The 25,652-nt window shown below is 39.7% G+C and overlaps 1 protein-coding gene across 5 annotated transcripts in view; it reads left to right on the forward strand.

The window, feature by feature from the left end:
* The window catches only part of MYLK3 (myosin light chain kinase 3), an 88,834-nt gene that overhangs the window by 16,503 nt on the left and 46,679 nt on the right, over positions 1 to 25,652 (forward strand). Inside the window, exon 2 of one of the 5 annotated variants that reach the window (XM_074211428.1) lies at positions 4,254 to 4,395. The exons of 2 other annotated variants lie outside the window; for them this stretch is intronic. In XM_074211428.1, coding sequence (XP_074067529.1) covers positions 4,351 to 4,395 — 45 coding nt within the window. In that variant the 5' untranslated portion in view covers positions 4,254 to 4,350. Of the gene's footprint in view, positions 1 to 4,253; positions 4,396 to 17,777; positions 18,715 to 25,652 lie in introns of those variants that run through there. 2 more of the 5 variants (XM_074211425.1, XM_074211426.1) reach the window with 2 other exon arrangements.

Genomic DNA, 25,652 nt, shown 5'->3' on the forward strand with positions numbered 1-25,652 from the left:
AATGTTGAGAGGATTGGAGCCCGAGTCTTACAAGGATAAATGGAAGCTGGGGAAATTAAACTTCAAGAAAGGTCAATTAGAGAGCCATAATAGCTTTCTTCAATTATTTGAAGCAAGGGATTTGAAAAAGGGATTCTCTGCTATGCTTTAGAGGTCAGAATTTTATGCAATTGGTGAAAATTTCAGAAAGTTAGCTTGGCCAAAAATCAATCTAGTTGATCTAAATTCTTTTTTTTTTTTTTTTTTTTTTTTTTTAGGCAATGGGGTTAAGTGACTTGTCCAAGATTGTGGGTAAATATTAAGTGTCTGAAACTGGATTTGAATTCAGGTACTCCTGACTCCAGGGCCAGTGCTCTATTCACTGTTCCACCTTAGCTGCCCCCCCAGTCTAATTGATCTAAACATGATGATCCGTATCCTAATTCCCACTCACTGACTAGTCTAGGATCCAGAGCTTGGCTAGTTGTATCTTTGCATAAAAGTTCTAGAAGGTATCCCAGAGGGGCAATGGGAAGACTTTTTCTAGTGCAGAGGGTTCTTAACCTTCTTTGTGTCATGCATCCTTCTATGGAATCCTTCTCAGAATAATAAAGTAAAATGCATAGGATTAGAGAAGAAATCAGTTGCATTAGAATAGATCTATCTGTCTGTCTATAATTTAAAATCTTACTTATTTATTTTTCCAATTACATGCAAAGATAGTTTTCAACAATCATTTTTGAGTTCCACATTTTTCTTCCCCCTCCCTCTCTTCCCTTCCCTTTTCCTTTGATGGAAAGCAATCTAACAGATGTTATGTATTTATAACTATGTTAAATATATATCCATATTAATCATATTATAAAAAAAGAATCAAATCAAAAAGGGAAAAATATTAGAGGGGAAAAACCCCATAATATATAAAACAAATTTTAAAAATTGAAAATAGTAAGTTTTGGTCTACATTCAGATTCCATAGATTGTTCTCTGGATGTGGATGGTATTTTCCATCATAAGTCCTTTAGACTTTAGAATAGCCTTTGATTATTGCACTGCTAAAATGAGTGTCTCTCCTAATTGGTCATCACATAATGTTGCTGGTTTTGCTTACTTCACTCAATATCAGTTCATGCAAGTCTCTTCTGTCTTTTCTGAAGTCCCATCTCTCATAATTTCTTACAGAAAAAGAGTATTTCATCACATTTGTATATCACAATTTGTTTAGCTATCCCCCCATTCCTTCATTTTCAATTCTTTATCACCACTAAAAAAAAAACTGCTATAAATATTTTTTGTACCTGTGGATTTTTACTGTTTTGTGATTTCTTTGGAATATTGACTTAGTGGTTGTATTCCTTGATCAAAGGGTATACACAGTTTTATTGCCCTTTGGATGTAGTTCTAAATTATGCTACAGAAAAACTGGATCAGTTCACAACTCCACCAACAATGCATTAATATCCCAATTTTCCCCATCCCCTCCAATAGTGATCATTTTCCTTTTTAGTCATATTGACCAATCTGTGAGGTGGTATCTCAGAATTGTTTTAATTTGCATCTTTATTCAATAATGATTTAGAGCATTTTATATATATGTATATCTATCTATCTATCTATCTATATATGTATGTATATTTGTATATTTTAAAGTTCACACATCCAGATTAAGAACCCTTGAGAGGAAGGCTAGGTGAAGCAGTGGATAGAGCACTGGCCCTGGAGTCAGGAGTCAAATCTGATCTCAGACACTTAATAATTACCTAGCTGTGTGGCTTTGGGCAAGCTACTTAACCCCATTGCCTTGAAAAAAAAAAGAACCCTTGAGAGCAGTCAGCCAGTCTTAAGTAGTTTTTAAGGAAGGAGAATCTGCTAAGGTGATACAGTTAGAATAATGTACAATGCATTATCCCTAAACCCATGATGTGTTCTCCCTCCAGTATGTATAGTCCTTAGGAAACTGGGTTCAAGCACATGTGTCAAAAGGGTAGCCCATACTTCTTAGTAACTTCTTGTAGAGTTGTGAGTCCATGTCTGTCCTTGACTCCTAGTGATGGAGACACTGGAAAGGATGGCAATTAATATATTGTTGGGAAGATGGGGAGATCCAGCCTCCTTTGAAGTTGGCAGAATCTTCAACTTGAAAGAAGCTTGGAAGGAGTCCTGACTCTCTTGAAGCAAAAGTTGAAGAGTCTGCTTCTTCTGTCTTTCCCCATTCTCCTCCTAAAAGGTGATTGTTTCTAGGGAACTTAGCTAGACTGTCAAACTTATTCACATTTCTCAAATTCCCTCCCCTTCCAGTTCAACTGATAATTTATGGATGATTCCAGAGTGTGGCCCAAATTTCCTAGTCTTTCTGATTATAATTTTCGACCAAGTCAAAACTCCAACCCCCCCCCCCACTTTGTTCAAGACATATTCTTGATTGATGAATTGAGTTTTGTTCTGACCTATTTAAGACATCCAAACTGAAATGCTGATTGGGGTAGTTTCCAAATGGAGCCTTACATAATTAGCTCATAATTAAAGCTATTTCTAAGAGAGATGGGCTACTATGGGATGCAGTGAATTTCCTATCATTGAAGGTCTAAGAATGGAGGCCAGATGATGTTATTCTAGAGAATTTTCTTGTTTAGCCAAGAATTGGACTATATTAGATACCTTCTGGGGTTTGTTTCCTTAAGCTTTAAAATTCTGTGATTCTGTGCTAATTGTCTACGTGATGCTTCTCCAGAGGCCTAAGAGTCACAGGGACACTGCAGGTCCCAAAGAGTGTCTGGAGAAGGTATCACTTTACTTTCCTGGGCCATATTTAGCTCTCCCCAGAGAAGACTGTGGAGCCCAGAGGGGGCTTGTTCTAGGCTGAGGGCCAAGTACCCCAGGGGAAGACAGCTCAGCCTCCTGTTGGGAAACAGGCAGTCACATCAAGGAGGGCCATCTGTTGTCAAAGTCAAAGTGACAGGAGGAGAATTTGTATCTGTTCAAAGTTCCATAATTTATTTTTGAAATTCCTGTGGGTGGCGTGCATAAGACTTTAGGGTAGACCAGAAGCCTAACTTTGTTCTCAAGTCAAACCAGTTTTGCTTCTGCATTTTCCAGGAAGTACCCTGTCAATGACAGCTTAGTGATAATTCGGTTTTGTTTCTTCATCTCTTTTTTTTTTTGTCATGTAGCTCTTTGGCAGCTAAGTAAAACCTATGAAATCCTTCTCAGAATAGTGTTTTTAAATGCATAAAATAAATTAGAATTAAAATGAATGTTGAAATAGTTATTAAAATATTTTTGATTATTTCATATCAAACTTTGATATTTCCATAGTTCATGGACTCTAGATTAAGAGCCTTTGGACTAAAGGTTCTATATTGGTTTGTGTTTCTGGGAAAGGAAAAGAGAGAGAGAGAGAGAGAGAGAGAGAAATAGAGAGGGAGATGGAAAGATATAATAAGAACTATTAAAAACTTTTCATTACTAGTTATCTAGTGCTTCACAGTTTGAGGAATACTTTCCTTACAACAACCCCAGGAAAGTAGGTTATGAAGATAAATGTATTTCCAAAATCCATTTTTATTAATATATTTTACATTGCCTAAATTTCCCTTTGTACCTCCCCCTCTTTTGCCTCCCTGAGATCAATCAGATATGACAAAAATATTAATTTTTAATAGAATAAAAGGAGGAGAAAAAATCAGCTTTTAATCAATCAATACGTTAAAAAAATCTGACAATATGTTCAGTCTTTCACATTTATACTGTTCCTTCCCTCTGCAAAGGTGTTGGAGGAGGTATTTTCTTATATCTCTTTTTTGGAGTCAAAGCTTATTCTTTGTAATTTTCACTTTTGATTGCTTTGTGGTGGTTCACTCCATTTACATTATTTTACTCATTGTGTGGATTATTTTCTCGACTCCATCAGTTGATGTAAGTCTTTCTATGGTTCTCTATATTCATTGTTTCTTATGGCATGGTAACATAACATTCCATTTATGTACCACAATTTATTTAGCTATTCCCTAGTCAGTGGCCATCTACTTTGTTTTCAATTCTATGCAGCAACAGAAACTGTTGCTATAAATATATAAGGTATAGTTGGAATCTTTATTTTTATCAATGACTTACAAGGGAGAGATACACATATATATACACATGTGTGTATGTATATGTGATATATGCTTATTTCTGCATCAGTGTATGGACATTTTATGTACTTTATTTGCATAATTCTGAATTACTTTCCACAACTATTGCACTAATTCATTGTTCCATTAACAATCATGCAGATTTTATAGCTGAGGAAGTGAAGACCTGAGATTTGAACCCAGGTCTTCTGACTACAAATTATCCAGAATGTGATTGGATTGAACAAGACACTTTAGAATGAATCTGTTCTGCTGCTTCCCTCTGGATGAAAGAGCAATTGTGGTATGAATTCTTGGAAATTAGGTTTTGTAGCCTGACTTCCAAATAATATACTTAACTAATTTAAGGAAATGTGTCATTCCAGTGAGGTCTCTCAGTTTTTTATTCCATAAAATGAGGAAGTCTGGATTTGAAAATGTCTGATGGCCCCTTCTAGTTCTAAACTCTATGGGGTGTTGGATAGCTTCTCTTTCTAACAATAGTAGGCTTTGTTCCTTATTACTTTCCTATGTGGGGAAAAGGGTTTAGGGGTTCCCCTTTAAACTCTTGGGAGTTTAAAGTGAATGGCATAGTAGGTCCTATAGGAAACATCACCAGGAACACTGGATTTCCAGTCTTGGAACTGAAATACAAATTGCACAAGGCTATTGATTTTCTTCTCTTGTGGAAGGCTTCTTGAATACAGGAGAAAAGATAATTTCAGAATCACAGATTTCAGAGCTCTTAAGGGAAATTAAAGATGGTTTTTGTTCAACTCAAGCCCAAATTGGAAGCTCCTTTAAGATGTCCCTAAAGATGGTTTCAGAAAAACCTGGGAAGACCTGTATCAACTGATGATAATTAATAATAATAATAGTAATAATGTTTGTCCTTCATTTTCAAAGAAGACTATGACATCAGGGAGGTGATGCCACCACAAGCACATGAATTGAATTTGAGTGAAGGGGGTGCTGTGCTAAGTCACCAGCCTCACTTTCTCCTCCAGAGCCATGTGGGTCCAGTGGCCAGATATGAAACAGGACAATTATAGATGGCTCTGGATGTGAGGCAGTCAGGGTTAAGTGACTTGTGCAAGGTCACACAGCTATTAAGAGTCAAATGTCTGAGACTGAATTCAAACTCCCATCACCTAATACATAGTGAAATGAACAGAACCAGGAGAATACTTTACACAGTAACAGCAATATTGTCAATATAATCAACCTGGAAAGACTTAGTAACTGATTTGCACAATGACCTAATACAATTCCAAAATACTCAGATGAAATATATCCTCCAGAAAGAGAACTAATGGATTCAGAGTGCAGATGGAAATTTCTATTTTTCTCTCTTTTTTCTTGCATTTCTTGCATTATTTTGGTGAATGGGAGCATGGTTAAGGCAGAAATTGGTTTTTCCTTACATACACACACACACATGTATTGAGTCTTGTTTTTCTTTCCTTCTCATTGGGTGTATATGTGGGGGGGGATAGTGGGAGAGAAATTGGAACTGAAAAAAAGAGAATAAAAAAACTTCTGTGCTTTAAAAATAAAAAAAATTTAAAAATAAGTAAGCAAAAGATCCCTAATAAAAAGTCATCCATATTCTACTTGAAGATCTTTGGTTTCACTACTTTAAGAGCAGATCATTCTATTCTGGGACAGATATTGTAGGAAAATTTTTCCTTGTGTGTAGTAGAAATCTGCCTCTACGGCTTCCACCTTATGCTACTAGTTCTGCCTTCTTAAGCCAAGTAGAACAAATCCTTTTTTTTTTTAAACCTAATAGAGAGTCCTTCACATAATTTGAAGACAACTCTCTGGAAGGGATCCTTAAAGTCTCTTTGAGCTTAAGGATTCTCTGGTTTAAAGACAGGTTTGAGCTAAAGCCAGTGACTTCATTGTCCCTGTTTCCATGACCAGTCACTCCTCTAAGTGGTGCAGGAAGTAGAGGCCCCTAGTGATGCAGATAACCTCCAGTGCAGGTGATAAGGGGTGAAACTCTCTGGATGCCTGTTGTAGAGTTTGAGATAAGAGGAAATTCTAGGCTTATCACTCTGGGCTGAATTCTAGCAAGCTCCAACCTGGCAGCCCTGCCTCATTCGTGGGGCTGCTCCAGGATAGATGGGCAAGGGGCCACAGCCAGGCGAAACCAACAAGCTGGGTGCAGAGCTGTTGGAATGGGGACCTTGTGCCGGGCACCAGAGCTGTACTGCTCAGACACAGGAGGACACCGAGGGCCTGGCCATGTGCAGAGGTTGGCGGTAAGGGCGATTCCTCCCTTGGCCCCCTTCTCCCAGGTTCAGATTAAACAGGGGCTTTGGAAATAGGACCATTGAGGTCCTCTGACAATGATGCACATAGACAGTTCTCTTTGCTGTACATCTATGGACAGAGCAGCATGGTTTCATGGTGGACAGTTAGCTTCACTATAATAAGGAAAGGGGATGGTTGGGCAGTAGAGAGTTCCGAAGTTTGTGATTCAAGGTCCCTCCTATTGTTGCTTTTCTATGAGATTGCCTAATAATAAATGTGTACCATCTGAATATAAGCAAATGCCTGTAGAAGGGGTGGGATTAGGTGAGGTGGGAGGGAAGATTCTGGGAGAAGCCAGGAGCTTTGGACTTTTTATTGTTCATTTATTTTAGTCATGTCCAATTTGTCATGATCCTATTTGGGGTTTTCTTTGCAAAGATACTGGAATAGTTTGCCATTTCCTTCTCCAGCTCATTTTACAGATGAGGAAACTGAGGCAAATAGGGTTTAGTGACTTGCCTGGGTCACACAACTAGTAAGAATCAGATTTGAACTCAAATCCTCCTGACTTCAGGCCCAGTACTTTATCTACTGTGCAATTATCTCTATTTTTCTGGCCCCCCCATTAGATGGTTAACTCTTTGATGATAAGAATTGTACTTTATTGAAGCTTTATATAGGTTAGCATTCCTACTAGGCAGTAGGCATTAAATAAATGCTTGCTAATTGAAAGAATGGTTAAATGAGTGGGGAGAGTCCTTGGAATGCAGAAAGCATGGAGAAGTCTGCTAAGAAGAAAAGAGAAAACTGACCTCTCTGCCCCAAGTTTCTGGGCATCTGTCTATTCAGTGACTTGACATAGACACAGTTAAATAAAATCAGGGTGAAAGATCAGTATTGGAAGCACTCCTTTAAATAAAGAAAAAAGGCCTCTCAAGGAAGAAGAAGAGTTTGGGGGCTTTGATGACTATATTTCAATGAACGATAGAATCTAGAATCGGAGATAGAAGAGACTTTTGAGGTCATCTAGTCCAATTCCTAATAATAATGATAAGTATTGTCTTAATAGAATAAATAATGATAATAAAAAAACTAAAAATGCAATTTAGCTTTAAATATTTTATTTTAAAATATTTTATCATTTTATTTTATTTTTTTATTATTAAATATTTATTGTTATTGTCCTAAAAGGCTACTAAAATGATTGGATCAGTAGATGAAGACTGAAAGGCAAAAAGACCTGAGTTCAGATGTGGCTTCAGAGATATAACAGCTGTGTATCCTTGGGCAAGTCACTTACTCTCTGTCTACTTCCTTTCCTCATCTGTAAAATGGGGGTAATAATAGTATTCACCTCTCAGGGTTGTTGTGAAGATCAAATGAGATAATATTAATATTTGTAAAATGCTTTGCAAAGCTGAAAGTGTTATATAAATGCTAGCTGTTTTATTATTATATTTTATTTTATTTTTGATTTTTTTGTGAGGCAAGGGATTAAGTGACTCGCCCAAGGTCACCCAGCTAGTAAGTATTAAGTCTCTGAGGTTGGATTTGGACTCAGGTTCTCCTGACTCTCGGGCTGGTGCTCTATCCACTAGTCCATATATGCCCCCTTTATTATTATTATCATTAAAGTCAAATTTGTCTACTGTTGTTCCCCTTAAATAACATTGCATTTCTCATTTGTGAACCTTTGCATAGGCTGTATCCTATGCATTTCCTCCCCTTCCTTGCTTTTAGAATCTTTAGTTTGCTTCAAGATTCAACTTAAGGGGGGGTAACTAGGTGGTGTAGAGGATAGAGCCTCCAGCCCTGGAGTCAGGAGGACCTGAGTTTAAATTCTGTCTCAAATACTTAATAATTACCTACCTGTTTGATCTTGGGCAAGTCACATTAACCCTATTGCCTTAAATAAATAAAATTTAAAAAAAAAAGAAAAAAAAGATTCAAGTTAAGGGCTACCTCCTTCCTTCATGAGAAGCATTCTCCTGATACATCTATACCTGTTGTAAACTTGCTCCATATTCCAATACCTCCTCCTCCATCAAGTGTTCTATGTAATCCAGTGAGAGATCTCTTCTCTTTATACCTTATGCATTACTTAAAACTCTCCAGAAATTACCACATATGTGTGTTTGTGATAATAATAATAGCTAGAATTTACATAGAGCTTTAAGGTTTGCAAAGCATTTTACGTATATTTACTCATTTCCTTATAACAAACTTGTGAGAGAAGAAATAATGTTATTTCTATTTTAAAGCTAAGAAAAATGAGGATAAGAGAGATTAAGAGACTCTGAATGTGAAGGTAAGGTTCACAGAACCAACTTCTAAAACAAGATCTTGAGATCACTGATTGTTTCTTTTTTATTTTATCTTTGTAATCCCAGGGCCTCAACAGAGCTTAGCACATTTATTGTTCAGTCATGTCTGGCTCTTCATGACTACATTTGGGGTTTTTCTTGGCAAAGATATTTCCTTCCCCATTTGACAGATGAAAAAACTGAGGCAAACAGGGTCAAGTAGCTTGCCCAGGATCACATAACTAGAAAGCATCTGAGGTCAGATTTGAACTCAGGAAGATGAGTCTTCCTGACTCTGGCCTGGTACTCTATGCACTGCATTATCAAGCTGTCCCCTAGTACATATTAGGAACCTAAATTCTTATAGAATTGAATTGAGTTAATCTTTAGTATTTATAAAGATGAGGGAAGCTAGGTGATGCAGTAGATAGAGCACAGGACCAGAATTGGGAAGACCTGAGTTCAAATTTGACCTTAGACACTTACTAGCTGTGTGACCTGGGCAAGTCACTTAATCTTGTTTGCCTCAATTTCCTCCTCTATAAAAATGAGCTAGAGAAGGAAATGCCACACTACTCCAGCATCTTTGCCAAGAAAATCCCGAACTTTAGATCCCCAACCTGAATTCCAGTCAAACTGGACTACTTGCCATCCCATACTTTTCCACCTCTGTTCTCATATCACACCTATGGAGTTATTAAGAGTCAGATCCAAATGGACAACTGAACAACAACAATAAATTTATATAACCCCTTATAAAACATTTTCTAAGATTTGATTTTTTCATCTTTCCTGAAGTCTTTCAGGTTTCTTAAGAGAACATTTTGTTTTTTATTTAGAAAAAAATCTTGTGGAGGCATTTGCTTTAGAGCAAACTCAGTAGAGATAGTGACTGATAGAACAGATCAGAATTGGTCTCCAAGGTCTCCAAACACTTATTGAAGGTCTACTGAATACAGGATTCTGGCCTGGCACTAAGGGGAAGACGAAGATGAATAAAACACTTTTGCTAACCTGAAGAACCTGTATTCTAATGGGGTTAGAAATTACTATAACATAAGTCAGAATGTGCTATGTAACCTCACTTGCCTGAGGTTGCAATGAACACTTCATGGAGGAGATATGGGCAGGTTTGTAGCAGATATAGTAGATGTGTGTGAAGGTTGCTTCACATTTAGGTTGATGAGATGAGAACAGAGGTGGAAAAGTATGGGATGGCAAGTAGTCCAGTTTGACTGGAATTCAGGTTGGGGTTCTAAAATTCTTAAGGGAAAATTTAGAATTTTTAGCAACCTTAAAAGAGCTGAGACATTAAATGACTCAATAGTGTGCTACCTGTTCAAAGTATAGTCTTGGCAAATAATAGTGAAGGGAAGAAGAAACTGAAACTTAGGGGTCAAGTGATTTGACCAAGACTGCACAAGTAAGTAGTAGGCTTACTCTTACTATTAATTATTAGGTTAAATCCAAACTCAGCCTGGTATAGTTCAACTGGACTTTGTGGCACAGTAAAACGGGTGCTAAAAATGGGGAATCAGAACATCAAGTTTCAATTCTTGGCTCAGTTACTTGCTGACTATATGACATTGGGTAAGTCATTTGTTTCACTTGAATTTCAGTTTCCTCATCTGTAAAATGACAGGTGACCTCTAATATTCTTTCAAGTTTAAATTCTATGATCCTAAGGTCTGGGAAGGTAAGAGTTGGGAGTTACATTTTTAATACCTCAAAATATAACACAAGCAATAGATGCTTATTATCAGAGTGGCAACTAAGTCTGAGCAGCAGAGCTTTGAATCTGGACACTGAAATTTAGGGAGGTACAGAAATTTAATGCGTACATCAATAAAAATTTCATGGGGAAGGTGTTAGTTGGAGTGTGAAAGTCTAGTTAGCAATAATAATTAGTCAAAATAGGAAGCTATCAGATAATTAAAATTTTTTTTCAATGAGCAAAATATATTTTCTATCTTTCCTACCTCCCCTTATAAGGAAAAGAAAAAGAAAAACAAAACCCTAATAACAAGTATTTATAGTTGAGCAAAACAAATTCCCACATTATCAATGTCTAAAAATATATGTGTCTCAATTTGTGCCTTTAATCCATCACATCTTTCTCAGGGGTAGCATGTTTATCATGAGTCCTCTGGAAATGTAGTAGGTCATTGTGTTGATTAGAGTTCTTATGTCTTTCAAAGTTGTTACAATATTGTTGTTATTGTATAAATTATTCTTCTGGTTCTGCTCACTTTATATAAATCTTACCAGGTTTCTCTGACACTGTTTCTTCATTCCTTCTAGCACAATAGTATTCTTTGCATTCATATATCTTAATTTGATGGAACCTCTTAAGTTTGTACTTCTTTGCCAGCGTAAAGAGAGCTGCTCTAAGTATTTTTACACAAATGGGTCCTTTCCACCTTTCTTTCATCTTCTTGAGATATAGAATTAATAGCAGCATCTCTGGTTCAACGGGTCTGTGCATTTTAGCAACTTTTTGAGCACAATTTCAGACTGCTTTCCAGAAAAGCTGGACCAATTCTCAGTACATTAATGTGTCTTATTTTAGCTCATTGTTAATAATAGCCATCTGTGCGCTATTATACTAATGAATTTCCCTTCCCTATCAACTGATTTTGTCTTAATTTCTTCTTGTATTATTTTCACATCATGAATTACAAAACTGGTTTGAGGGCATGCTTCAAACTGCTACTTGCCTGTGGTGCCAAAATAACTAGATATAAGAATTAATCAATAAATTAAATTCAAGGTCTTTCATAATCTAGGCTATTATTATATAAACTGGATAGTAACTGGATCTCCTGATATACATCCTCTATTTCAGACAGAAATGTCCACATCACTCTCTTAAAAACCTGTCATCTTTAGTTTCACTTGCTCATCTCTTCATTGCTCCTTCAGCTCAGAATGCCTCCTCTTTCCCTTTTCACCTATTCAAATCCTCATCAGTAAGGATAACAGGTAGGGGCAGCTAGGTGGCGCAGTGGATAAAGCACCGGCCCTGGAGTCAGGAGTACCTGGGTTCAAATCCGGTCTCAGATATTTAATAATTACCTAGCCGTGTGGCCTTGGGCAAGCCACTTAACCCCATCTGCCTTGCAAAAACCTAAAAAAAAAAATAAGGATAACAGGTGAATACCTGTCTCCTCCAGGAAGTCCCCCTTGATCATTTTACCCACATCAGTCCTTCTCTTCTCCAAATTCCTTCAGCATTCAGAGTCCATGTTATATACTTTGCTTAAGAAATTATATTCTAAGGGGCGACTAGGTGGCGCAGTGGATAAAGCACCGGCCCTGGAGTCAGGAGTACGTGGGTTCAAATCCGGTCTCAGACACTTAATAATTACCTAGCTGTGTGGCCTTGGGCAAGCCACTTAACCCCGTTTGCCTTGCAAGATGGCGACAAGAAGTGATCCAGTCTTAGGCGCTCAGTGATAAAACTTGAAACTAAGGACTAACTAAACTTTCAAGAGACGGAACCCACAAAGGGACCCACTGAGGCAGTTCTCCTACTCAAGGTAATCTGGAAAAGAGCAGAAAGGCTCTGTTCCCCGGGGTTGGAGGGGCGGCCTGCCAGAGGGGTGGCTGCCAGAGTGAAAGAACTTCAGCCTCTTGGAGGCAGCCCCAGGGTGCTGGGAACCTCGGCTCACAGCAGCGGGGGAGTCTCCTGAGCTGCATGCCGGGAGCACCAGGCACAAAGTGGGGGAACAGAGGGGGACCTCTGCCAGAGGGAGCACGTGGAGCCCAGCCCTCAGGGCACACAGCAAGTAGCTTGGTCTTTTTGCAGCCCACATCCTAAAACAGAAACAGGCAGAGCCGGTAAGCAGGAGCCCCCAGGGCATGAGCCCATTGAGCTGAGGGAGGGGAGTGAAGAGAGACTGCAGAACTCTGTCCTTTGCCCCTGGAATAGGACTCTGGGGCTCTGACCACATTCAGATCCTGATCCCAGTCTAGGCCCCTCCATAGAACAGCAGGGCCCCCCCCCCCCCCCCCCCCCCCCCGCCTCAGCCCCGTGGCAGAGGGGGGTGCTTCTGGTCATTCACAGACCAGGAGGGAGGACAGAGCTTCACACACTGAGACCCTTGTGGGAGTGTCAGGAAGCACCCCAAAACCAGGCCCAGGCTGGGAAAATGAGCAAGCAAAGAAACAAGAGGAAGACCATTGAGAAATAGCTCCTGCATCTAAAGACTCCAAGAAAAACAGAAATTGGGCTCAGGCTATGACAGAGCTCAAAAAAGACTTTGAAAATCAAATGAAGGAGTTGGAAGAAAAACTGGGAAAAGAAAGGAGAGAGATGCAGGAAAAACATGAAAATGAAGTCAGCAGCTTAGTCAAGGAAATCCAAAAAAATGCTGAAGAAAATAGCATGTTAAAAACCAGCTTAGGTCAAATGGGTAAAACAGTTCAAAAAGTTATTGAGGAGAAGAATGCCTTAAAAAGAAAAATTGGCCAGATGGAAAAAGAGATAAGAAAACTCTCTGAGGAGAATAAATCCTTCAGACAAAGAATAGAATTCAGGGAGATTGATGAATTTACCAGAAATAAGGAATCAATACTTCAAAACCAAAAAAAATGAAAAATTAGAAGAAAATATGAAATATTTCATTGAAAAAACAGCTGATATGGAAAACAGACTTAGGAAAGATAATTTAAAAATTATTGGAATACCTGAAAGTCATGATCAGGAAAAGAGCCTTGACATCATTTTCTTTCTTTTTTTTTCAAGGCAAATGGGGTTAAGTGACTTGCTCAAGGCCATACAGCTAGGTAATTATTAAGTGTCTGAGACTGGATTTGAACCCAGGTACTCCTGACTCCAAGGCCGGTGCTTTATCCACTTTGCCACCTAGCTGCCCCTTGACATCATTTTCAAAGAATTACTACAGGAAAATTGCCCTGATATTCTAGAAGCAGAGGGCAAAATAGAAATGGAGAGAATCCACCGATCCTCCCGAGAAAGAGATCCCAAAAAACCAACCCCTAGGAATATTATAGCCAAGTTCCAGAACTCCCAAGTCAAAGAGAAAATATTACAAGCAGCCAGAAGGACACAGTTCAAATATCATGGAGCTGCAGTCAGGATCACACAGGACTTAGCAGCAACTACATTGGTAGCTCGTAGGGCTTGGAATATAATATACCGGAAGGCAAAAGAGCTTAGAATGCAGCCAAGAATGAACTACCCAGCAAGGCTGAATGTCCTCTTCCAGGGAAAAAGATGGACTTTCAATGAACCAGGGGAATTTCAAATGTTCCTTTTGGAATGGCCGGAGCTGAACAGAAGGTTTGATCTTTAGATACAGGACTCAGGTGAAATACAGAGATTGGAGGAGAGGGGGAAAATATGAGGGACTTAATGATGATGAACTGCATGTATTCCTGCATAGAAGAATGACACTGATAAAACTCATATGAACCTTCTCAGTTAATAGAGCAGGTAGAGGGAGCTTTTATAGTTGAAGCACAGGAGAAAGCTGAATTCGAAGATAAAATATGGTGTAAAAATGGAGTCAATAGAAAAAAAAGGGAAATGTAATGGGAGAAAGAAAAAGGAGAGGGGGAATAGGCCAAGATATTTCATATAATAAGATTTTTTTTTCTTACAATGAGCTGTTGCAATGATATGGAAGGGGGGAGGCAAGGGGGAATGAGGGAACCTTTGCTCTCATCAGAGGTGGCTAGGAGAGGAAACAGCATATATACTCAATGGGGTATAGGCATCTGGAGTAAGAAGGAGGGGGGAGCAGGGGGAAGGGGTGGGGATGTGAATAAAGGAGGAGAGGATGGACCATGGGGGGAGAGTGGTCAGATATAACACATTTTCTTTTTTACTTCTTGCAAGGGGCTGGGATTGGATGGCCTGTCCAGGACCATAGGGCCAGGTGGATTCTGGGCCTAAGGGGTGATATGGGGGCTCAGGGCCTCTTGGCCCCAGGACCAGTGATCTGTCTGCTGCACCACTCAGCTAAGCTACAGCAGTCAGAGTGAAAGGAGAGAGAAAATATAGTACATGGTAGTGGAGAAACAAGAAAGGAGGGAGTTGCGATCAGCAATGGCGATGGTGGAAAAATATGGAAGTAACTTTTGCGATAGACTTACCATAAAGAATGCGATCCACAGAGTTGTTGGTGTTGGAACAAAGACTGAAGCACATTTTTTATTATTATTATTTGGGGGAGGGTGCAGGGCAAATGGGGCTTGGTGGCCTGCCTGGGGCCACATAACAGGGTGATCTTTGGGTGTCTGAGGCTAGATTTGGACCCAGTTGCTCCTGGCTCAAGGGCCAATGCTCTGTCTGCCACCCAGCCACCCCTACTATGATTACTATTTTATTTTATTTTGGGTCTTTTTTTTTCCTTCTTTTTGGTTTTTGCAGGGCAGTGGGGATTGGGTGGCTTGCATGTCACATGGCTGGGTGATTGTTGGCTCTACGGGGCTGGATATGGGCTTGGGTGCTCCTGGCTCCAGGGCTCATGCTTCGTCCATTGCGCCACCTGGCCATACCTACAATTATTACTATTATTTTTTTTAATTTTAATTTTTTTCTCTCCTTTTTACTTTATCACCCAAACAAGTCTATATTCATGGGGGGAGGGGTGTTTTTTACTTGTAAACAAGAATATTTTATTAATGTAAAAAAAATTTGTACAAAATGAGAATTAAAAAAATAAAATTAAATTTAAAAAAAGAAATTATATTCTGTCATTATAATATCTTTATATCCAAATATATCTATCCCACATTCCTTCCCCAGAGAGCTATAGGCTTGTCATAATTATTTACAAAACAAAGCAGTAAAAGTATTTTTGCAAATCAACCAACACATCAATAGTGCTGAACAGTAATTGTGATAGTTCATATCTATAGTCCCCTACCTCTGCAAGGGAGGAAACCCACCATAATTTTCACATGTAATGATAAACTGATACCATTCTCTAACTTCATGTACATAGTTGGTGATTTCCCCAACAGGATTGTGATCTCTTTAAAAAGGTAGAGACTGTGTACCTGAAGCTTCTCTTGCACATAGTTGAGAATAATACATAATACAAATTTGGAATCACAAAGTTCTAGAAAAGGAAAATTAGAGATTATCTCAGCCCAATTTATTCCATGTTGGCCCTGAATCTGTTGTATATAATACAATTCACTCTTTAATATCTATTATGTTACTTACTATGCAAAGTACACATTCTTTAAGATAGGATGATCTTTACCCTCCAGGAGCTTACATAAACCTGATGGGTAACATTCATTCATTTATTACATATTTATTCAGCACATTTTAAGTGACACTGTGTCAGACCAAGCTAATTAAGCCTGCTTACAATAGGTATGCAGATAAGTCAATAGGAGTTAAATTGGGGTGAGACAAAACTATTAACTCAGGGGTCCTGGGAATGCTTCTCAGAAGATATCACGCTGGAGGTGAGCTAGGAAGGAAGATGAGACTTCTAAAAGGCAGGAAAGAGGAGGAAGCTCTTTCTAGGACTGGGTAACAACCTGGGCAAATAAAAATAGTCAATGATGAAATATCAGCTCCAGAGGAGAGAAAAGCTAGTTCAGTTTAGCTGGAAGGTAGAATTCAAAAGTGAGAATAATGTAAAATAAATCTGGAAAGGTGGGTTGGATTCAAATTGTGGTAGGCCTTTAAAAAAACCCTTAAAAAAATCCTGTCTTCCTTCCCCTCCTTCCTTCTCTTCTTCCTCCCTTCCTTCCTCCTTTCATTCTTCCCTCCCCTTCTTCCTTCCTTCTTTTCCTTCCTCCTTTCTTTTCTTCCTTCCTCCCTCCCTTCTATTTTCCTTTTCTCCTTTCCTCCTTCCTTCCTTCCTCCCTCCCTCCTTCCTCCCTTCCCCTTCCTTACTTCACTTCTTCCTACCTTCTCTCCCCTCCTTCTTTCCTGTGCCTCTCCTTCCTCCTCCCTTCCTTTCTATCCTCCTCCCTTTCCTCTTTTCTCCCTTACTTCTCCCTTTCTTCCTCCCTTCTTTCCTCCTCCCTCCTTTCATTCCTTCCCTCCTTCCTTCTTCCCCTCCCTCCTTTCCTTCCCTCCTTCCCTCTTCCCTTCCTTCTTTCCTTCTTCCCTTCCTTCATCCCTTTCTTCCTCTCTTCCTTTCTCTCTTCTCTTCTTCCTCTCTTCCTCTCTTCCTCCCTTCCTTCCCTCCTTCATTCTTTGTTCCCTTCCTTCCTCCCTTCCTTCCTCTCTTTCCTCTTTCCTTCCCTCCTTAATCCCCTCCTTTCACCTTCCCTGCCTCCCATCCTCCTTTCCTTCCTTACTTCCCAGCCAAGATGATTTTCTTGACCCTTCCTTGAATTTAGCATTTGACCTTCTCTGTCCATAACTTTGCACCCCCCCCCCGAAATGATTGATTTTACTTATATTTCCTTATCCAATTATATATTATTTCCCACTCAGGATAATGTAAAGTTCTTGAGGGCAAATACTTTCTCATTTTATCTGTGAATCTTCATTGTCTAGCAAAGTGCCTGACGCATTGTAACTTAACAAATATCAAATGTTGAAGTTGGATAGACTCATAATGTAAGTCTATTCTGTATGTAATAAATACACATATATTGTTTAATGTGTTTATGAACACAAGCACATGGATGAATATATGCATTTATTTCATATAATGATATGCCTAGAAACACTAGCCTAGGTCTTAGAAAACTGATGTGTTATCTTATAAAGGATTTTAAAAGAAAAATCTAATGCGATTTAAGATGCTTTTTCCTTTATTCTCATCAACAATAAAATAGAAAGACTTTTCCTGCTTCACATGAACGGATCAGTGTCTTGTGCAAATCACTTCCTCTTTCTGGGCCTCAATTCTAGGCTCCCAAAATTCACTCATTCTGTAGAGAAATGGGTGCTGAGTAATTGCATGGTCATCAACTGGAAAGGAGTTACTCTCAGTTGGGATTGAGGAAGAATGTAGCTCTAGGATTTCAAGTGGATCTCGGTGCCAGGAAAGGATTGGAGGCTATTGTTGTTGGGTTCTATTTTTAAAGTCAAGAGATAGGTGGCTGGATCGTGGCTCCACAGTCAGGGCCTGCACGACCATTTCTTACGTCCTTACTATTCAGGGATGAATCCAGCCTCCTTGGGCCCTGCCTGCCTGGAGAAAGTGAAGTGAACAAAAAGATTTTTTTTTTCTGAAAGTTCATGTCAGTTCTCCAAACTGGGTGATGTCAAATCTGAAGCTATTTGCCCATCATCAGCCTCTCAGAGAGGAATTTTAAATGTTGCTGTGACGTCAAAGTGGCCCAAAGAGGGATTCATGCCAAGTCTTGCCTGTCACTCATAGGCAGGTCCTACAGGGGTGAAGATAACTGAAAAGACAGTCCCCTTCTCCCAGTCATAGCCATGTCCAGGGGCTAAAGAAGGCAGCAGAAAAACAGATTGAAGCATTCTGATCTGAATTCCAAGAGAAAGGGAACTAGACACAAAGAATAATGAATTTCCAGGGGTCCACAATCTAGTCTGCAAATACCAAGTTTCACTAGACCTCCTCTTGTTGGTGGTTGTTCGCCTGGTCAAAATGTCTGAATCGTCCAAGGAGAGTGTAGGGACTTGTGGGGATGCGGGGAAACCAAGGCTGCCAGTGACTGGCAGGAGCTGCTTGAACACCATGGACAAAAAATTGAACTTGCTGAATGAAAAGGTAGATAAACTCTTGAATTTCCAAGAAGATGTGGCAGGAAAACTGGAGAGCATGTATCGAGGCATGGGTGACCTTGAACGGGGCATCAGCAAGATCACAGCTGCTTCCAAGGTAGATCTCCCCTGGGAAGGACTAATCCAAGCCCAAGTTCAGACTGGATGCCCAGAGATGTTGGAGCTGGTGAAGTCTGTGCAGCAGGACACCTCCCGACACAGCACAATGCTTGAGGGACTGGTCAAGATGGTCACTGCGGTTGACAGAGCTGTGGCTTTGATTGGAGTGATTTTCCAGAATTCTAAAGTGGTGGATTTCATTCTACAAGGGAATAGTCCCTGGAGGAAAAGGAGTCTGGCTGATGCTGAGAATCTTGAGGAGGTTGGTTTCTATTTTTCTTCTTTCTGACCCTGTTCTTTGTCAGAAGAGGACCCATGGTATGGGCATGAGAAGAGGCTTCCCCCATATAATTTAGTATCAGGGTTGGCAGTATCAGATCTGGACAATTAAAGACTAGGGTTTTTTTTTCCTTCACCATCTTTTCTGATAAGGATCACCTTTAGGATATTTGCTTGGGTGACAATTTCCCATATCTTTGGGGAATCTTATTTACTTGGACTCATGAGTCCCCTGTGTTGGAAATTAATAGGATCGTAGGATTTAGAGCTGAAAGATATAGTATAAAGATCACATGATCTAGCCCTCTTTTTATTTTTTATTTTTTGGTTTTGCAAAGAAATGGGGTTAAGTGACTTGCCCAAGATCACACAACTAGGTAATTAATTATTAAGTGTCTGAGGCTGAATTTAAACTCAGGTCCTCCTGACTCCAGGGCCAGTGCTCTATCCTTCACTACCTAGCTGCTCCTAACTCTTTTTTTGTTTTATTTTTTTACAGATGAGGAAACTGAGGCCTAGGGAAGTTGAGTGTCTTTCCCAAGGTCACAGAGATAGTGAGTGACAAAGACAGAATCTGACCATGTCATCCCACCCCTTCAGATGGGCTTGTTTCCTAGTTCAGAATCCCTTGCCAACTCCCTCTCATTAACTTTATTCAAGTCTTGGAGCCTTATCCTGATCTCCTCCATTACTAGTGCCTTTTCCTCTGGAAAGCACTTTGTGTTTATCTTGTAAATATTTTGCATTTATTTATATGTTGACTTATAATTTTCCCCAATAGAAGGTAAGGTCCCTGAGGTTTCACTTTTGTCTTTGCATCTCTTGGGCTTATTTAGAGCAGTACCTAACTTAATGAATGAATGCAAGTGGAACTCTATGCACTCTGAATCGAATTCTAGAACTCTTTCCAATATGTTATGTTGCTTTTCAGAGAGGTTCCATGAAAGGCGATTGGGATTTTAGACTAGCTTGGGGAGTCATAAAATTATACTGTTAGAGCTATAAGGGATTGCAGAGACCTTCTGGGCCAACTCCTTTATTTTATAGAAGGGGAAATTGGAGCACAGAGAGTTGAAGGATTTGAATCATTTCTTCAGTGTCATTTATGAGATGCTGTTGATATGTTCCTTATGTAGGTCTTTTTTGCATGGATGAAGAAAGGGATGATGACTAAGTTTTTCCAAGGAGAAAAAAGAGATTTATCAGAATAAGTAGGGGGCAAACTGTTGATTGCAGAAGAAACTTTTCTTTAAATTATCTTCTGATACTCCATCTGGGATTGGGGTTCCCTGACTTTGTGATGGGATGTCTACTATGAGAAGATTAGGTCAAAACCCTTTTTTTCCCCCAGTTCATCATTAAATATCCATATAACTAGATGAAGCCTCTCACTTCCTAGGGACAGTTTTCCTTCTCCATCCTCCTGTCCTAGCTAACCCTGTTTGGGGTTATCAGTGTTCTAAAAACAGTCAGGCCCCAGGTGTCATTGCCCAGAGGCCCAGACTGGGGGCAGGACTGCCAGAGCTGGCAGTCCTTGCTGAATGTTGTGCAATCAGAAGCATTTGTTCATTAAGGGGGAGGGGAGAGGCTGTTGGGCTCTGCCTGAATGGACAATGAATGATAGAATGCTTAGCAACACCCAGACTGCCTGGAGCCACAAGTTCAAATCTCTTCAGTTATCCATAATCCTCCAGTGGAGACAGCCTAGACTAGAGAGGCAGTGGAGCTGAGAAGTCATCCCAGGAAGCAGCAGAGACAATGAACCTCAAGGGAAGTTTTTCTTTAGGGGGAGGACTTAAAGAAACATGCTCTGAGTTAAAAAGCCACTGTTGTGTTCCAGTGTAAGGTCAGAAGGTATCTTAGCATTCTCACATCAAAGACAAAAGATTTGGAGTCCTAGAAACCAAGCTCTTCCATTTACTATTTTTTTTTTTACTTTGTGTTCAGAAACATATGTGCAAGGGATTTGCCATCCCTCCTCATCCCTGATCTGAGCTCACTCTTTTCTTATCTAGGGTCTGCTCTGACCTATCTACCACCCTCCCTCATTGGGAGGCTGCAGACTTCTGTGGGCTCCGTAGTGCATGTGACATCAGGAGGGGAAGAGAACAAATCATAAGATATCATCCCCTATCCTTTGGCTAGTGGAAATCAGTGTAAAATTCTTCTGGGATACTGGGGTTGACAATACAGGGTGAGTTTGAGAAAGTTGTGGACTTTCTCTCATCTGAAGTTCATATGTGTTAACATAGTTTTCGAGTTGTAAGGGTTTTTAGAAGTCACCTGGTCTAATTCCATTTCTCTCATTTTACAGAGAAGAAACTAAGATCTACAGAAGTTAAAGAAATTATTTGAATCACAGGATTTGAACCCAATTCTTCCTAACAAGTCTAGCACTTTATCCACTATGCCATGCTGCTCCAAACTTGGGTGCACCTTTAGTTGGCACACACAAGTTCCCTCAGAAGAGGGAAGGAACTTGTATATCATCCTATAGCTCTCCTCCTTTTTTTGTGGCTTAATTTTTTGAGGAGGCTACCTAAAATAGGTTCCTTTACTTCCTTTCCTCTTACCTCTTAACTCTTTATAGTCTGGTTTCCAACATCAACATTCAACTAATATTTTTCTTTCCAAAGGTACTAATGATCTCTTCTTTGCTTTATTTTGTTTTTTGTTTTGCAAGGCAATGGAGTTAAGTGACTTGCCCAAGGCCACACAGCTAGGTAATTATTAAGTGTCTGAGGCCCATTTGAACTCAGGTACTCCTGACTCCAGGGCCACTGTGCCATCTAGCCACCCCACTAATGATCTCTTTAAAACACCAAATCTAGTGGCCTTTTCTCAATACTCATCCATCTTTATCTCTCTGCTGCCATTGATACTCTCCATCACCCTCTTCTCCTTCATGTTCTCTTCTCTCTTGGTTTTCATGACCCTTTCAAACCACATCTTCTCTGTCTCTCTTGCTGTATCTTCATCTAGATCATGTATACCCTATAATTATAGGTGGATCCAAAGGGTCTATCCTTGGCCTTCTTTTCTTCTTCCTTTGTACTCTTTCACTAGGTAATCTCATCAGCTTTTAAGGTTTCAGTTATCATTTCTATGCAGCTGGCTTTTTGTTCAGTCTTAAATTCTACTGAATTCCATTCTTATACCTCCAGTTGCCTATTGGATGGAACTGAATGTCCTATAGGCATCTTAAATTCAACAAGTCCAAAACTTTCCCCTTTCCCAAAGCTTTCCCTTTTCCTAATTAATCTATTGTTTTGTTTAGTCATTTCAGTTGTGTCTGACTCTTTGTGACCTCATATAGGGTTACCTTGCCAGAGATGCTGGGGTAGTTTGCCATTTTCTTTTCCAGCTCATTTAACAAATGAAGAAGTTGAGGCAAACAGGATTAAGTGATTTGCCAAAGATCACTCAACTAGTAAGTGTCTGAGGCCAGATTTGAACTCAGGAGGAATCTCCCTGAACTGCGTCTATGCACAGTCCACAGTACCATCATTACTGTCCAGGATATCACCATCCTTCAGACTTGAAACCTAGGTATCTCCCTTGATGCCAAACTCTCACCTTTCATAAATAGTCAGGATCAAGTTCTGTCATTTTTATGTTCATATTTCTTGTCTAAGACCTTTTCTTTCTCTGACAATGCTACCATTCTGGTCCAGGTCCTTAGAATCTCACAACTAATGTATTGCAATAACTTGCTGTTGTTTTAATTTTTCCGCTCTAAGTCTCTCTCCACTCCAATCCAATTTATATTCCCTTGAGCTGTCCAAATTTATCTTCCTTTAGGTTTGATAGGTCTAACCACATTACTACCATATTCAATAAATTCTAGTGGCTCCCTATTATGTCCAGGATGAAATAGAAAATCCTCTTAAGGTTTTTAAAGTTCTTCATGATCTGGCTCCTTCTTCCTTTTGCAGGTTCTTTACCCTTTACTCTCCTTCACAGTCCTGTGATCCATTGATTCTGGCTATCTTGTTGTTTCCTTTATATATATTCCTCCCAAGTGGCAAAAAGCCTTTCCTGGGCCTTCTTGATCTTGATTCCTTTCCTCTGAGATTACCAATGTGTCATACCATATACAGCTCATTTGTACACGTTTTTTGGTATGTTGTCTCCTGCCCATTAGATTGTGATCTCTTTGCAGGGTCTGTAATTGGCACATAAGAGGAAGGTAATAAATGCTTAAACCACATGTGATCAAAGAGTGATTACAGCTTGGTTATTGGACCATGTGACTTCTTATCTAGTTAATTCTTTTGTCATTTCATGACATACAGACTATCTTGTAACATCTCAGTTGTTGAACTGAACTTTTTTTGGCTCTTGTTATTTGACACAAATGGCATTAAGTGGCTTGCCCAAGGCTACGCAGCTAGGTAATTATTAAGTGTCTAAGTTCAGATTTGAACTCAGGTACTCCTGACTGCAGGGCCAGTGTTCTATCCACTGCACCACCTAGCCGCCCCTTGTTATTTAATTTTTCATCTGCTTATCTTGGTGCCTAGTTCAGTGTCTAGTTCAATGTCAGGCTCCTCATAAGTAATCAATGTAGATTTAGTTGATTTATTGAAACTAATCAGATAAACAACTACTTTCATATATTTTGTTTGTTTTTTGTGGAACAATGGGGTTAAATGACTTGCCCCAAGGTCACACAGCTGCTAAGTATCAAGTGTCTGAGGGAAGATTTGAGCTCAAGTCCTCTTGACTCCAGGGTGAGTGCTTTATCCACTGCACCACCTAGCTGCCCCTATATATGTTTTAAAAAGGAATCTTTGATTATTTTCTTGTCTTTTCCTTCCTTCCTCATTTCCTTAAGTCTTTTTTTTTTGTTTTTGCAAGGCAAATGGGTTTAAGTGGCTTGCCCAAGGCCACACAGCTAGGTAATTATTAAGTGTCTGAGACAGAATTTGAACCCAGGTACTCCTGACTCCAGGGCAGGTGCTTCATCCACTTAGCCACCCCTCTTCCTCATTTCCTTACTTTCTTCCTTGTTCCCTCCCTCCTTTCCTTTCTTTCTTCTTTCCTTCCTTCTATCTTGACTTTCTCTCTCCTTTCTTTCCTTCCTTCCCTCTTTCCCCTTTTCTTTTCCTCCTTCCCTCATTCCCCTCCTTCCATCTTTCTTTTTCTCCTTCCTTCCTTCCTTCCTTCCTTCCTTCCTTCCTTCCTTCCTTCCTTCCTTCCTTCCTTCCTCCCTTCCATTCTTCCTTACTTCTCCTTAATATTTTTGTGAAATGACCTATTCTGGGCAACTAGGTGCTATAGTGGATAGAGCTCCAGCCCTGGAGTCAGGAGTACCTGCCTTCAAATGTGACATCAGACACTTAATAATTACCCAGCTGTGTGGCCTTGGGCAAGCCACTTAACCCCATTGACTTGCAAAAGCCAAAAGAAGAAAAAAAAAGAAATAACCTATTCTGTGTAAGCAAACTACCTGTATTTCCAGGTTCCCTCATTTATGGTTGGTACCTCAGTTTAGTACTTATTTTTTTAATGCTGTTTTCTATTATTCCTTATGTGGGGAGCCTTGTACATTCTACGGCCAGAATTTTCATAAAGTCTCTCTGTAGTTTTGAAATTCTTAACTTAAAAATTTTAGTTTCTTTTTTTTTTGTAAGGCAAATGGGGTTAAGTGGCTTGCCCAAGGCCACACAGCTAGGTAATTAATAAGTGTCTGAGACCAGATTTGAACCCAGGTACTCCTGACTCCAGGACTGGTGCTTTATCCACTGCGCCACCTAGCCACCCCCTAAATTTTAATTTCTAACATTAGTAGGGAAATGAATTTTCTTCCCTCAGCCAGCTGACTTTGAATCTTTCTACCTATGAACTCAGATCACAAGATCTAAAACTAGAATACTTTATTCTAGAGTCCTTATCCTTTGCATCAATGCACTTACTTTTAAATGCTTTGAGGAAGGCAAAGAGTATAGCGACCTGGTTTTGGGGGCTCCAGAATTCCTGGGTTCACATCCTGCCTTTGCCATGTACTACCTATGTTACGAAGAGAAAATTACTTAAACTCACTGGAACCTCAGTATCCTCAAGTGTAAAATGTCGGATTTAGGCTAGATGATTCTGAAAGTCCCTTTCAATTCTCTAGATCTTTGAATCTATTTTGACTCAGAGATTATCTAGATTATGTATGAGATGTACTGGAAAATAGAGAAGGACTTAATTTCAGAGGGGAAAGAGTCCAACCCTAGGAATCAATTTGCTTGGGTTTGATTCCTTACTCTGCTGCTTACAAACCATGTGATCTTGGGCAAGTCACTTTACTTTTGTGCCTCAGTTTCCTGATCTTTTTATCAGGAAGGAGATTAAAAACTTGTACTATTTACCTCATAGTATATATTTACTCATAGAGTAGTTATGAGGAAAACAAATTACTCCCAACACCTACAGACACATGAGCTTTTCCCCACAGTGCCTTCAATGTATAGAACATACCTTAGAAGGCCGGAGTTGAAGTATCCTAATAGCTCACTTGGTCTAAGAGATCATGGAGTAAGTGGCAGAGCTGGTCTTGGAACCCTTTCCTAAGAGCCTAATAGATGTTAGTGACTCAATGGGTGATCTAACTAGCAGGGCATCATGAATAGAGAGTTGTCTGTTGGACCAGGAAGACCTGGGTTCAAGTCTTACCTCTGATCTATATTGGATGAGTGACCCTGGGTCACTTGATCCTTGGTGCTGAAGACAACTCTAAGATATAGAAGCTACAGAGAAGATACTAATTTGTATTGGAAGAGGTAACCTCCAGGACATTACTAATCTAGTGTAATCCTGGGTCCTGTCCCTATGCCTATCTCCCCCTCACCACCAGTCACACCCACACCCAGAGTACAATCCCAACAGAACAGTATCTTTCAGAACAAAGGGCAGGAGATTTTTGACATTTCA

This window comes from Macrotis lagotis, chromosome 1 (genome assembly GCF_037893015.1).
Source record: "Macrotis lagotis isolate mMagLag1 chromosome 1, bilby.v1.9.chrom.fasta, whole genome shotgun sequence".
Classification (NCBI taxonomy): Eukaryota; Metazoa; Chordata; class Mammalia; order Peramelemorphia; family Peramelidae; genus Macrotis; species Macrotis lagotis.